The sequence below is a fragment of the Suricata suricatta genome, chromosome 14 (genome assembly GCF_006229205.1).
Source record: "Suricata suricatta isolate VVHF042 chromosome 14, meerkat_22Aug2017_6uvM2_HiC, whole genome shotgun sequence".
NCBI classification, from domain to species: domain Eukaryota; kingdom Metazoa; phylum Chordata; class Mammalia; order Carnivora; family Herpestidae; genus Suricata; species Suricata suricatta.
Window position 1 is genome coordinate 46434271 of NC_043713.1, and position 13660 is coordinate 46447930.

The following is a 13660-nucleotide window of genomic DNA, read 5'->3' on the forward strand; positions in this document are numbered from 1 at the left end:
AATGACCAGGTTGGAATATTAGTAATTCGTTCTAGCAGAATGAGTCTGGAGTTGTGGCTGGTAAAGAGGAGGAAGAAAGAAAAGGTTTGAGATACATTCGACCACAAGAATGGCAGCTGATGTAGAACTAACATGAATGTCAACAGATTATTAGAAAATTTAACATGAGACATTCTGTCCACTCCCTGCTCTCAATTTACGTTTAAGACATAATTGGGGGAATGTCAACAAAACAAAGGGCAGCTAGAAAATGCTTTCCTGTGATAGGAGGGGAAGAAGATAAACTACCTGCCTGTCCTAACCCTCCTCTTCTTGCTTTTGCTGAAAAGACCTGCCTTCTCCCACCATAAGCTCCTCTGGGCTTGGGCCTTCGTGGACACCTGAAACATAAGGTCTCTACCCCCTGTCCCTCCCACTCATTCCTCACGTTGTCCATGACAGTCTCAGGGTCTCCAGCTTAAAACAGAAATGCAATAGTCCCCAACTTGTGTGCAAAACTTCATGATTTGGGATATCTTTCCCCAGAAACAATATTATGAGCAAGAACGAGGTACTGATGCCAGACCACAGAGCCAGTTTAGAAGAACCTACCTCTACTATGATCCACATGATTCTAACCTGTGCATGGCCTGACTGATATGTCCATGTAAAACGCATGGGGCACCCCAACTGTAACTACTGAATTTCTCTAGCTGACGGAGAGCTTCTGTGGCTCCGAGGTGGCAAACGCTGAGAGAATAGACATCTGTAAACAGGGCACACCAGGGGACCAGCAGGAAAAGGAAGCATTTCCTTTTCCATACAAGTGAGGGCTTCCCAGTCAGTGTATCTGTAACCTTCACCACTATGAGGTAATTGAGAAATACAGGGGCTAAGCAACTTGCCCCAAGTGACACCTAGAATGAGCCTGTGCTTCACCATGTTAGCCTCCCACTCGGGGAGACTAGGTCCTGCTTGCACCGGCCTCCACAGTTTTCCAGCATGGCTGGCCTGGCAGGTGAGATGGCTCAATACTGGTTCTAGTCTCCCTTGGTGCTCAGGGGCTGGCAGGCTAAAAACAGCACTTCCTAGATTCTCCTGGAGCTGGGTTCCTGACGTCTGGATGTCAACTTGGTTTTGCAAATAAGAAGTGCCCCAAGAGGCACCTGGGTGGCTCAGCCAATTAAGAGTCCGGCTTCTGGCTTCAGCTCAGGTCATGCTCTCACAGTTCGTGGCTTCGAGCCCCGCATAGGGCTCTGTGCTGACAGCTAGCTCAGAGCCTGGAGCCTGCTTCGGCTTCTGTGTCTCCCTCTCTCTCTGACCCTCCCCTGCTCTCTCTGTTTCTCACAAAAAAAAAAAAAAAAAAAAAAAAAAAAAGTTCTCCAATAAGGTTGGAAGAGTGGAAAGTAAGGAGAAGGCCGCCTTCCAGCACCTACTGAACATTTCCACAGCAGAGTCCCCCACAGCTTCCTGGGGACCAAGAGATGACCATGGAGGCAATGGGACTGCAGTCCTATGCTGTGGCTATGCTACCACAATCTGGGCTTAACACTCAGCCTTTCTATGGAGAGCCCCTTGGAAGCCCCCAGGGAACCTGCTGCTCAGCCTGTAAGGACTCAGCTGAGCACCTAAGTACCCAGAGCAAGTCCCTGTCTGTTTATAATACCTGGAATGGTGCTCAGTCCCTACAGTGAGCCCCCACTGATAATCCTCTCCTCTCTTCTCTCCCTTTCCCTCCCCTACTGGGGGAGGAATACTGACAGACAGTGGAGAACAGGCAGAGGAGCACTTGGGCAAGTTCATTCATCCATTTGCTAGTTCACCCAACATTTCCTGCCTTCCTATTTTGCTCTAGGGCCTGGGCCAGATACCTCCTCCTCCCACTCTCCATCCCGTTCCATGACTCTTACTAGGCAGGATGAGGCACTAGGACACAGAATGGAGAGGCGGGAGGAAGTCTGTGGTTCCATGCTTCCTGGCCCCCCTCCCTGGAATGCCCACCTTGTCTCCTTTTCTGGCTACCAGGCTCCTAAACGCTGCAGGGATACCAGCTCCTTCCAGAGCCTGGACTCAGGCAGCTGGCTCTAAAGCCCGTGTGCTCACCACCAGGGAGAGGTAGGGGAGGGTGCGGAAGACAAAAGAAGGGAGGTGACATGGTCCAGGTAAGGAGACAGTCACAGTCACATGTAACACAAATATATAAGCCAGGGGCTCACTTATTAAACTGCAGGCCACACAGCTGTGGCAGCAAGGACCTCTGCATTTGCTCTAGAGGGACTAATGATCACGTTATGTGTGGCCCACTTACCTTGGCAAATAGGGAAAGAATAGAAACCCAGGCGGCAGGCATCACACCGAGGACCCTCGACCCCAGGGCGGCAAAGGCATCTTCCGTAGGCATCACATATTTCAGGGAGAACCCCTTCCAAGTCACAGTCACACCCTGTGAGGAGAAGAGATTCTCAGAGGGGGCCTCCAGCCTCCATTCCTTTTTCAATTGCTGCCTTCCCTCAGGTTTCTGTCACGGAAACTTAAGATTATGAGTTATCTACAGCTTATAGACATCCTTGACCTGGAGCACTAACATTCAAGGGAAAAAAATATCAAGAAAAGGTCAGAGATGCCATTAAGAAATATATAGGGTGGGCACTCATTTTCAAAGCAGTTAAATCTTTTAACATCTATCCCTGGGGAAGGGTTCCTGGGTGGCTCAGTCAGTTGAGTGTCCGACTCTTGATTTCAGCTCGGGTCATGATCCCAGGGTCGTGAGATCGAACCCCACATCAGGCTCTGTGCTAAGCATACAGCTTGCTGGGAATTCTCTTTCTCTCTCCCTCAACCCCTCTCCCCTGCTTGTACTCTCTCTCTCAAACAAAACAAAAAAACCCTATCTACTCCTTTGTTTTTTCCAAACCTTAGCCTTATACTGTAAAATTCAATTTAATAGATTCCTATCTAATGACAATCTTGAATCAAACATATTTCTACCTTCCACTTTTTTTACTTACTAACATATTTTATTTATTTTTTTAATAGCTTATTGTCAAATTGGTTTCCATATAACACCCAGTGCTTCTCCCCACAAGTGCCCCCCACCATGACCATCACCCCCTCCCTCCCTCCCCCTCCCCCTTCAATCCATGATTCATTTTCAGTATTCAGTAGTCTCCCTTGATCTGTATATATACAATGGAGTACTATATGGCAATGAGGAAGAATGAAATATGGCCATTTGTAGCAAAGTGGATGGACCTTGAGGGTGTCATGCTAAGCGAAATAAGTCAGGCAGAGAAGGATAGATACCATGTTTGCATTCATAGGTCTAACAGGAGAGACCTGGAAGGGTACCTTCCACTTTTTAGAAGAAAAGAAATTAACATAAATTCAGCCCTACTATGTACCAGCCGTGGGTTTGTGGGGCTACACTTGGGTTGTCTTGCTTAATCCTCCGGGCCCAAGGCCTTCCCAGAAGTTGGGCTGCTTCCTGTCCCTCAAACATGTGCTTACCCACCTCAGGGCCTTTGCTCTGCCTGTTCCCTCTGCCTGTAATGCCCCTCTCCAGTTCTTTCTCATTCTCTCCTTGAAAGGTCTTCCCCAACCAATTAGCACAAGAACCTTCCCCCTTTCCCTCCCTTCTTCTCTACCCTTGCTATGTTGGTCTTTCACAACACAACAACGATTGAAATCACTGAATGGCCTCATGACTTGTGCTTTGACCCATAGAAGGAAGTGAAAGTGCTCAGATGTGATTTTTGAGCCCAGGTCACAACAGGTTTTGTGGTTTCCATTCTCTCCCTCCAGGAACCCTGAGACCACCATGTGAGTCCACAGGGAAAGGAAAGCTTTACTGTCAATTACAGTCTTGGCATTAAAACCAAGCACTGGAATTCAGTAAGAAACCTGAACTTTATCATTGGCATTGAGGCCCAAAGGATCCTGATTTATAACCACATGTGAACAGAAAGCAAGCATCTGGTACCTCTGCATTTTTTAAATCATTTCTGAAAATCACTTTTCAACATTTCCTCTTCCTTACCTAGCAAGTAGTCCCACCCAGAGTCAGAAACCACGAGGGCCCTCTCACGTCTCCCTGACCCTCACCTCCCCACACCTCACCACTGGGTCATAATGATTATGCCTCAGGAAAGTCCCTGGAATCCTCCTCTGCTTCCAGGGTTCCAGAGTCTTCATTCAGAGCTTTATCCCTGTTTGCCAAGATTATTTTGAGAGCCTCCTAACCAGGCTGCCTCCTTCCCATCCTGTCCCCCTTCCAATCCATTCTCGATGCTGGATCAAGAGAGAGATCTTTCTAAAATGCCAACCTTCTCACCTCATATCATTTTCCAGTTTAAATTCCTCTAGGGTGACACAACACCTTCAGGACACAGCCCAAAGTCCTTGACATGTGTGACATAGTAACCCCTCCAAAATCTGCCAGGCAGCCAGCAGCCTAAGCAGCACCTTTGCACAAACTAGAAAAAGTGTCCCTGGTCAAGATGCTTTCCTGACCCTTGCTGTACAATGGCCACCATAAATATACAAATAGTCAATGTCCTCCACGGATACGGTGCCCCTGCGCCCTACACTCTGCACATCTGAGCCTGACTGCCCACTCTGACCTTTCCCTAATCCTCTCTACCCCCTGAACTTCTTCCTGCATCACCTGATTGAGCACCAGGGACCTACCTGCCCTCCCCTCTCCTATCCCTGTGCCTTCTCTCAGCTGTCCCTCTGCCTGGCTAACTCCTTCACGCTCTAAGAAGACTCAGCTCCTTCTCCTGCTCTAGGAGGAAGGTGGGCTCTCCTGGAGGGGGTCCTCCCTCCTCCCCCAGCCTCTACCTTCCACCTTCCTTCCTGCCTCCCTCCCTCTCTCCGTTCTGTAAGAATGCCCCTCCTGCCTGCTTCGATAGCTATGTGTTCTCACCGAGACATCGTGTTAACTCCTGCTGTCATAACTGCTTACCTGCCCGTGTTTTCACAGGACCAGGATCTTCCAGGGAGCGGGGACTGTGTGACAGGCAGCTGCCTTGGCAGTGCCTCATACAGAGCAGGCACTTGATGAAAGTTTAATGAATGAAGAATACGCTAAATATTCTCTTGAACATCTTCAATGTGTTTTAGTAAACACAATTCCTTGAATTCTATTTTATTGGCATCCATACAGAGCCTCCAAACAGAGCTATCAGAATGTGCTTGTCCATCTTTAAGCCTTAGCTTACAGGTTTCCATGACTACAGTGACCGTTCACCCTGCCAAGGAGATGAAATGCCAGGCCCTGGGAAGGACATGGCTGGAAAGCATGCCCCAGCAGCAGCTGCCCCAACCTCTGAGCTCCCATTGTTAGCATATCCTCCAGCCCCAACCACACTGACCTCAAAGGTCTGGCAAAGGTATGTTGCTAATTATAAAGTGACTGCAAAAATCAAACCCTTTTTATGATATTTGTCAAGAAACCTCCTGGGCACCCACGTCTACAGGCCATGTGAGGGGCTTTCCATAACCATCCTCAGCTTGCCTCAGTCTCCTAGGTAAAGTAAGCACCTGGAGTCTTTCCGCAACTGTTGTTCCGCTGGTCCCTGCTCTTTGAACTTGGAGGCATAAAAGTGCACACATGCCTGCAGGCTAGTGTCCCTCTCGACTATATGTTTCGCATATGCTGGCATTTTCAAACAGAGCCCTTGAAGACATATCGACGATACACTGATTTCCTAGAAATAAATCTTAAGTGGACATAAATGATCACTTGGACCCAGAAAACCCTGATAATATCCAAAGTCATCAAGATAAGCTTCATGAATATAATATAACGAAGAATGAAGAAAATATAATGAAGGTAAAAAAACCTGCAAATATTCTGATCTGCAAAACTATTCTGTTCCTTTCCTTTAAGTCATTGTGTCTGGAACTGGGTGTATGGATTTTCTAGGTAAGTGGTTCTCAATCTTTGCTGTACTTTGGAATCTCCTGGGAAAATACAGTTGCCTGGGAGTAGAATCCTAAAGCCAGAAATTCTGATCTAATACCACGATCTATAAACTATGGCCTGAGAGCTAAATCCATCCCGGTTTTAGAAAATAAAAGTTGTATTGGGACACCAGCCAAGATCTCACATTTACATGTTGTCTATGGTCACTTTCCTGGTACAACAGCGAAGTTGACTATTTGCAGCTTCACCTTCAAATCCAAAAACATTTACCGTCTGACCCTTCGTGGGAAAGTTTGCCAACTGTTAAGTGGGATTTTCAGCAGTTAAAGCAGCGGTTCTTAACAAGAGACATCCATCAGCATCATCCGGAAAACCTGTTCAAAAGATAAGCCTGAACTTCATCCTGGAAAAGGCAGATTAAGATCTGGAGTGCTACAGAGGAATTTCTACTTTGCAAAAGCAAGGGATTCTAAACGACAGGACTTTTTAAAGAACCACTGTACTAGAAAACAGGAAAGTGTCAATGGACCTTCATGAATTCAAATTCCCCCAGGGTGGGAAGGTGCTTGGTGTTAGCCAGTGTTCTGCCTCTTGTAGCAGCTGACATGTTCGACCTTCTAATGTTCATGCCGAGACAGGCCCCAAAGTGGGTGTTCTTATTTTTATTTTTATTCAATGTTTCTTTCTTTGAATGTTCCTCCCTCCCTCCCTTCCTCCCTTTCTTCCTTCCTTCCCTCCTTCCTCCTTCCTTCCTTCCTACCTTCCTTCCTTCCTTCTTTCCTTTCAAGAGAAGAAAGCCAGAATCCCAAGAAGGCTCTGCGCCATCAGCAAAGAGTCTAGCATGGGGCTCCATCTCATGAACCATGAGATCATGAAAGGAGCAGAAACTAAGAGTCAGATGTTTAACCAAATAAGCCCCCAACCGAGTGTTTTTCAAATGCAATAATCAAAGGGATGCCTGGGTAGCTCAGCTGCTTAAGCATCCAACTTCAGCCCAGGTCATGATCTCGGTGTTGGTGAGTTCGAGCCCCACATTGGGCTCTATGGTGATAGCTCGGAGCCTGGAGCCTGTTTCAGATTCTGGGTCTCCCTCTCTCTCTCTGCCCCCCCCTCAAAAAATACGTGAATAAATATAAAAAAAACTGAAATAAAATGTAACAATCAAAGACCAAATTGAAGTAATAACTGCATTCAAATTCCCAAATAGATCTCACTGAATTCATTGAAACTTCTTTTCCTTGAGGCTGTGTTCTAAGGCTTCCCTCATATTTTCTAACAGATGTCTGAACCTCTCTTTAAGTTCAATTAAATTTCTTTTTCTGAAGTCACCAACAGTCTACTGGGGAAGAAAAAGGAATTGAATAACAAAAGGATTACTGGAAACAGATGGCAAATGGGAGATCTAAAACATTCTTGTGGAAGAAAACCCTAGATGTGTGGTGTGATCAAGGCTCAAAGGCCGAGTTCCATTCTAGTCAATGAACAGACATTAAGGGAACATTTGTAGACAGCCACTGGGGACAGAACACCACCTGATATGGGCAGGGGAGATACTGTGGGAGTTGGAACCATAGCTGCTGTCCTCAAGTGACCAAGTGTCTGGTGATGGCTTCAGACAATACTCCACATAACCATGCAGAGAGCCCTGGTTTGCTCACGTGAGCAGGGTACGCGCAGGGCAGGAGAAGGAAGGAACATGGGAAGATAAACTGGATCACATTACCTGGGCTCAGGTGAACCCCCTGTGCTGCCCCCAAATCCTAGGACATTCCCCAAGCCTGCTCTCTCCCCCACATTCCGAGATGACTCTTAGCATACCTTCTGTCTCTTCAACCCCAAAGCTTCCTTGCCAACCTCACCTTCTGCCCCTGACCTTGGTTCTCATTCCATAGAGAAAAGAAAAGGAATAGCCAGAAGACAGTGTCCCTAAGTTCCCACCACTGCATTCACCTGCCCCCCTCCAGCCCTGCACCTCACCTTGTCTTTTACAGCCTTTCCCGCCTCAACAAATGGCACCTCTTCCTCCTGTTTGCTCCATCCAGAAGCCTTGGAATCACCCCAGTGGCCTCGCTTTCACTCACATCCCACCTCTAAGCCGGCAATTCCCTGGCCAGTCCTGTCGGCTCTATCTTCTGATTATAGCCACATTCTGTCCACTTCCTGTCGCCTCCACTGACACCTTCTGGTTCTGAGCCACCACCGTCTCTCCCTCACAGATTGTCACAGTAGCCTTCCAGGGCATCTCCCTGCTTCTTCTTTTCCCCTCCGACAACTGGTTTTCAACACAGTCACCATAGGGTCCCTTATGCAACGTCATTTGTCTATGCAAATTGTCCATGGCTCCTGAGAACAGAAGATAATGTCTTTGCAGTGGGTGACAAGGGTGGGCCATCTGGCCCCCAGCACTTCCCTCCTTACCTCTCTTGCGATGCTCACTCCGCTTTCACACCCTGCTCTCCCTTTTGTCCCATGAAGACCCCCTCCCCTCATGCCCCTGCCCCAAGGACTCTGCACTGGCTCTTTCCTGGGTCTGGATGCTTGTCCCCAGATACCTGCAGAGCTCACCCCTCACCCCCTAAGGTCCTTGCTTATCTCTTCAGTAAGGTTCCTCCTCCACTGTCCTATTTAAATCTGCAAACCTCATTCCCTCACCTCTCTCCCAGACTTCTGTTCTACACAACACTCATGGCCAAGCACACCCCTTGAGCTGTTGTAGTGTTGCAGAAATGGAAACCTGCCAAAGAGAGCTCTCCACAGACCATCTTCTTGCCTGGTCACAAGTGCCCCTTCTCTGCCCACCCGCACCCGACATAGTGGGAGGAGAGCCACATGCGCTCACATATACCTGGCACTACCTCTGCCCCAGTGAGATGAGCACGTGACCATCAGGCTGCTACTGGCGCCCTGGGGGGTGAGAAGCAACCTCAGTGGATGACGGGAACATGATTCAGAAGGGGCATGGTCACGGGCCGTGTACATGTGGTGTGTCCTTATGTCAGCACAGTGTGCCTTTCTGAGTGTGTATGCCCCTCTGTGTGTCATTACAGGTTTACATAGGAAACTGCCCACAGCTCCAGAATCAAACCTCAAGACCTAGAATATTCCTCATAGGGTTAGTTTATGCCTACCATGTGAAAGCCCCCCCCTTAAAAATAGCACTTGTGCAGCACACAACTTTGCATATCATAATCTAACACAGGGAGATTTTATTTATTTAGTGCTTTATATATTATTTTTGTTATTGTAGGAGTCCCTCTGCTGGAATATAAGCTATCAGAGAGCTGGAAATCTTTGTCTGCTCTGTTCACCGATAAATTTCCAGCACACAGAATGGTGCTGGGCACATAAGAGGTGACCATAAAATAGTTGCAGAAAGAGTGATTAGGTAGGTGTAGCACCCACACCCTCTCGGCACTCACCTCTCTACCCCAAAGGCTGCTTCCTGCACACCTCTGCCACTCTCTGCCTAGGCGGGTACCCTCTGGAGGAGCTCCTTGGCCTTCCAGCATACCAAGTTGCTGGAGTTAATGCCCAAAAGCCACCTTCCACTCAAGCAGGTAACTGAAGGTATCCCTTCAGCTGGGATAATGCTGAGCAAGTCCTTGCTGCTGCCCAGAATGGAGCTCCTGGTGCTGCGGGAGGACCTTGTTTGCTCACAGCTCCCTTCACTCCCTGACCCACTCTCTTACTGATGTTTCCTGGGATCATATCCCAAATCGCATGTTTGCACTCAAATCTTTTCTCAGGGTCTCTGTATGTAGAACCCAACTGAGACAGTCGGCAACTGACTGCCACAGGACGTTTCGAGCAAGCAAGTGATCTGCAATTCAAACTCTGTTAAATTCCCTTAATCTGGTAGCATCCTGCAAAACACAGACTGAAACACAGAATGATGGGTGGTGAGGAACTGAAATAGGAGACACCCACAGGCATCCACCATGCTCTGGTCAGGACCATTGAACTTGGGCACAGTAGTTAGTGGGCAGAGGAAGTAGAAAAATAATATGGAGTTTAACATTTCTGCTGAAGTTAAACCAAAAGAGAAAGTACTTGCCTTTTATATCTCCAGCTACTGAATCTTCTGGACTTGGAGTAGAAATAGGGAAAATGGGAATTCCTAGAAAAAGTGTTAAAAAAAGAAAAAGACAGAGAAAGATTAAGGAGATGGTAAAGTAAAACATTAAGTTGCATAAACTAGGAGGAAGCCCTTCGAACTTAGCAAAAAGGTGTACGTGGAGCCTAATTTAGAGAAAAGCAGTACTGCTTGGTCTATTGAAAATAACTCAGCGACTGAAACCAGCCTGGTCAGGCGTTCTGATTTATATATTAAATGAACTGAAATGGATAGTTTTGTGCTCACGATAGCTAGGTCTCAGTCTAAGCAGGGATGAGCTTGGTTTCTACAGAATTTTTGTTGTTGTTTTTTAATTTAAAATTGAAAATAGGGGTTTTTTAAATGTCTTTTTTCAAGTTTTTCCCCCTAAAATTTGACTTATGCCATAAAATAGTTTTGTTTTTTTGTCACTAAAAAGACAAATGCAATTTCTGCTCAGCCTGTATCTAATAATTAAAGATTCTAAACTGATTAAACCTCAATTCAGTGTTATGTTGTTTGGGCTTAAAAACTGGTTCCTTAAAAAAAAAAGAAAGGTTTCTGTAAATACAAGATAATCATATAATTCACCTCCAAACCAGGATACTCTAAGGTGAAAGGAGGTGCTAGGTTCAGAATTCTCCTGGGAGAGCAGGTGTGAGCCAGTACATATAGTCACCCTATTCACATGTGTCCCCTGCCGAGTCCCCACAGTTCAGCACACTCTTCCTGCCATGCAGAACTGGGAAGGCAAAAACCAGCACAACCCTGGCAGGAGAGGGGGTGGGGTTGAGACAGTGTTTCTTTGTCCTAACACAAAAGTGCAGTGTTTACACTTTTGCAGAGCAAACAGAACCAGAGCTCCTGTAACAATCTGCATTTGCAGGGCTGGTTTCTGGCTCTCCTGCTGCATGTACTGTGGTGTTTCTACCAGATACATATATTTTCTCTCTCAGAGATGCTGAGACACTCACTCAGATCACTGCAGGGGGGAGGGGTGGGGCCCTTGATCGCCTGGCCTATCACACAGTGGGGGAGAGGGGAAATATATTCCGTCCCCCCAGGTACCCAAAACAATGTATATGCAAACAAACATCTGGTACCCTTGACACTTCTTCCAGGTTCTTTTTGAAAGTCAATCACACGCATGGATCACTGGCAAGTTGAAATTGCCAATATTTGACCTCTCTGACCTACTGGGATGATACTCCTATGGTACAACCTAACATGGTCACCAGACTTAAACAAGTGACTAGAAAATGTACTCACAAATTTTATATTTTTAACTTCTGGCAACACTTCCATGCCCCATTTCCATGGTGCGCCCCCCCCCCCACCGCCTGTCGTGCTCTCAGGAGTTAATGCATAAGGCCCAGCTCTGTGCCAAGGAAGGAGTGCAGCCAATACTTACTCAAGCAAGACGGGAAATTGTAGTACCCAACCGCACACTCCTCACAGTGATCTCCACGGAAATTCGGCTTGCACTTGCAGCGGCCTGAGCCCGGCTCACAGTCATCTGCGTGTTCAGGGTTACAGCTGCAAGCTAAGAGAAACGCCAGGTTTCAGAGATCAGGCCTTCCCTTCCCTAGACTTAATAAGGTAACTATGTCCCCACGACTTCTCAAGCAATGTTTAATACCCTACTGTTGGTCCACAGTGATTCTTGAAAGGGCACAGCCTGTTTTTCTACTTCATACCTTGTCAATAGTTTGCATTGATCAAATGCCAGAGGCCCTCAGAGATAAGCTTTTCAAAAGGCATCCACACTGAGTTCTCCAGAATATAGTTTACTACTTGGAGCACTGCCCAGCTCACCACAAAAGAGGAAAGGTCTGCACAAACTACAGTCAGAGGGTCTGGATGGGCGTTTGCTGTAGCCCCTGGTACGTCTGTTGGCCATAGCCCCTCCTGGCCACAAGCCAGCTGTGAAAGTCCATGGTGATCATCATTAAACAGGTGTGATGCAGTCAGACACGTGGGATGCCTGGACACTGACATATCATCTGTGGACAGCACAGCAAGATTGTGCCCATAAGCTGAATGTTAGATTCCACGGTAGGGCTTACTGAAGGCAGTTCTGCAACCAATACGACTATTAGGTTTGCATTCCAGACAGACATACTTTGGCTACAAGAGGCTTGGTAGCCCCTCACTTAGGAGCTTTCCTTGACCTGGAAAGTTCTGACCTTGGACAGCAAAAATACTGTCATAACCCAGCTAGGCACATGTCCCAAGAGGCACTGGGAGACTAGGGAAGCCCTGGGTATTTAGCATCCTCCCAGCCTGGCTTCTTCTGGGGTCCGCTGCTTAACTTGCTTAGGATGATGTGTCCTGTGGATTCTTTACACTAAGCCTGTAATATCTCTGTGAGACTACGAGACACTTCAGTGATGAAGAAAGAGGCTTCTTTCTCAGTGATGGACAGCTGAGATTCCCGAGAAGGTATGTCTGTATTCATTATATCCTGGTCTCCTTTGCTAAAGCCTGTACTTTGTGGGCACAAGAAATGTGATAGACATACTTCGTGGGATGATGTGAGGGAGGGAAGGAACACAGGAACACTCTTTTAACAAGGATAAATGCCCAACAGAGAGGCAAATCAGAGTCTCCACATTCTTTGGACTTGGATGCCCTCAAATGTTAATGATATAAAGAATGAATCTGGGGGTATGGTGGGCACAGTGGCCAACTTCAGGCCTGGATCTATTTTCCAACTGTGACAGCCACAGAACATAAAATAGATGGCACACGTACAGCAAAGTCCACAATCTGGCCCATGTCTGACAGTTCCCCAGGGAAAACCCAGAGCATCTTTCTGTATCATGGATATAAAATGGCACAGAGGGGAATCAGGCAGATAGGACCTGTATCCTGGAGCTAGTTACTGGTTAGCGGTTTTGTCACCTGGGCTCAAATATTTAACTACTCAGAGCCTTTGGTGTCTCCAGATCTAAAAATGAAAATAAGAATACAATGTAAGTTGGTTGTATCAGATACTTGTGAAAGTATTTCACAATCCCTTGCATTTAGTGAGTGTTCATTAAGTCATAGCTATTTTAGATATGATGACTATTATCGGATCCTTGTGAAATCATTACTATGTTGTCTTGATGCTAATTTGGACAAAAATTTTAAACTACAGGAGCTCGCAAAAACATGTCACAACAGAAAACAGAGGAACATTTGTGACAGTGCTAGTACGTGACAAGCTCCAAATCTTTCTGTCTTCCTAGGTTCTTCTGATAGCATTTCATTCTGTTAGAGAATATGCAGGCATACCTCGTTTTACTGTGCTTTTCCTTATTGTGCTTCGCAGATACTGTATTTTTTACAAACTGAAGGTTTGTGGTAACCTGTATCAAGCAAGTCGATCACTCTTTTTCCAACAACGTTTGCTCACTTTGTGTCCCTGTTACATTTTGAGTATTCTCCCCAATATTTCAAACTTTTTCATTAATATATTTGCTGTGGTGATCTGTGATCAGTGATTACAACTTGCTGAAAGCTCAGATAATGGTTAGCACTTTTTAGCAACAAAGTATTTTTTTCATTACGTTATGAACTTTTTTTTAGACATGATGCTATTGCACACTAAATAGGCTATATGGTACAGTCTAAACATAACTTTGCTACACACCAAAACATTCATTCAACCAGCTTTA

At 46.4% G+C, this 13660-nt stretch overlaps 1 protein-coding gene across 1 annotated transcript in view; it reads right to left on the reverse strand.

Annotated features, from left to right (window-relative positions):
* The window catches only part of LOC115277423 (laminin subunit alpha-3-like), a 225862-nt gene that overhangs the window by 153163 nt on the left and 59039 nt on the right, over positions 1-13660 (reverse strand). The window contains 3 exon segments of the mRNA XM_029921574.1: positions 2288-2422; positions 9960-10022; positions 11410-11541. Coding sequence (XP_029777434.1) covers positions 2288-2422; positions 9960-10022; positions 11410-11541 — 330 coding nt within the window.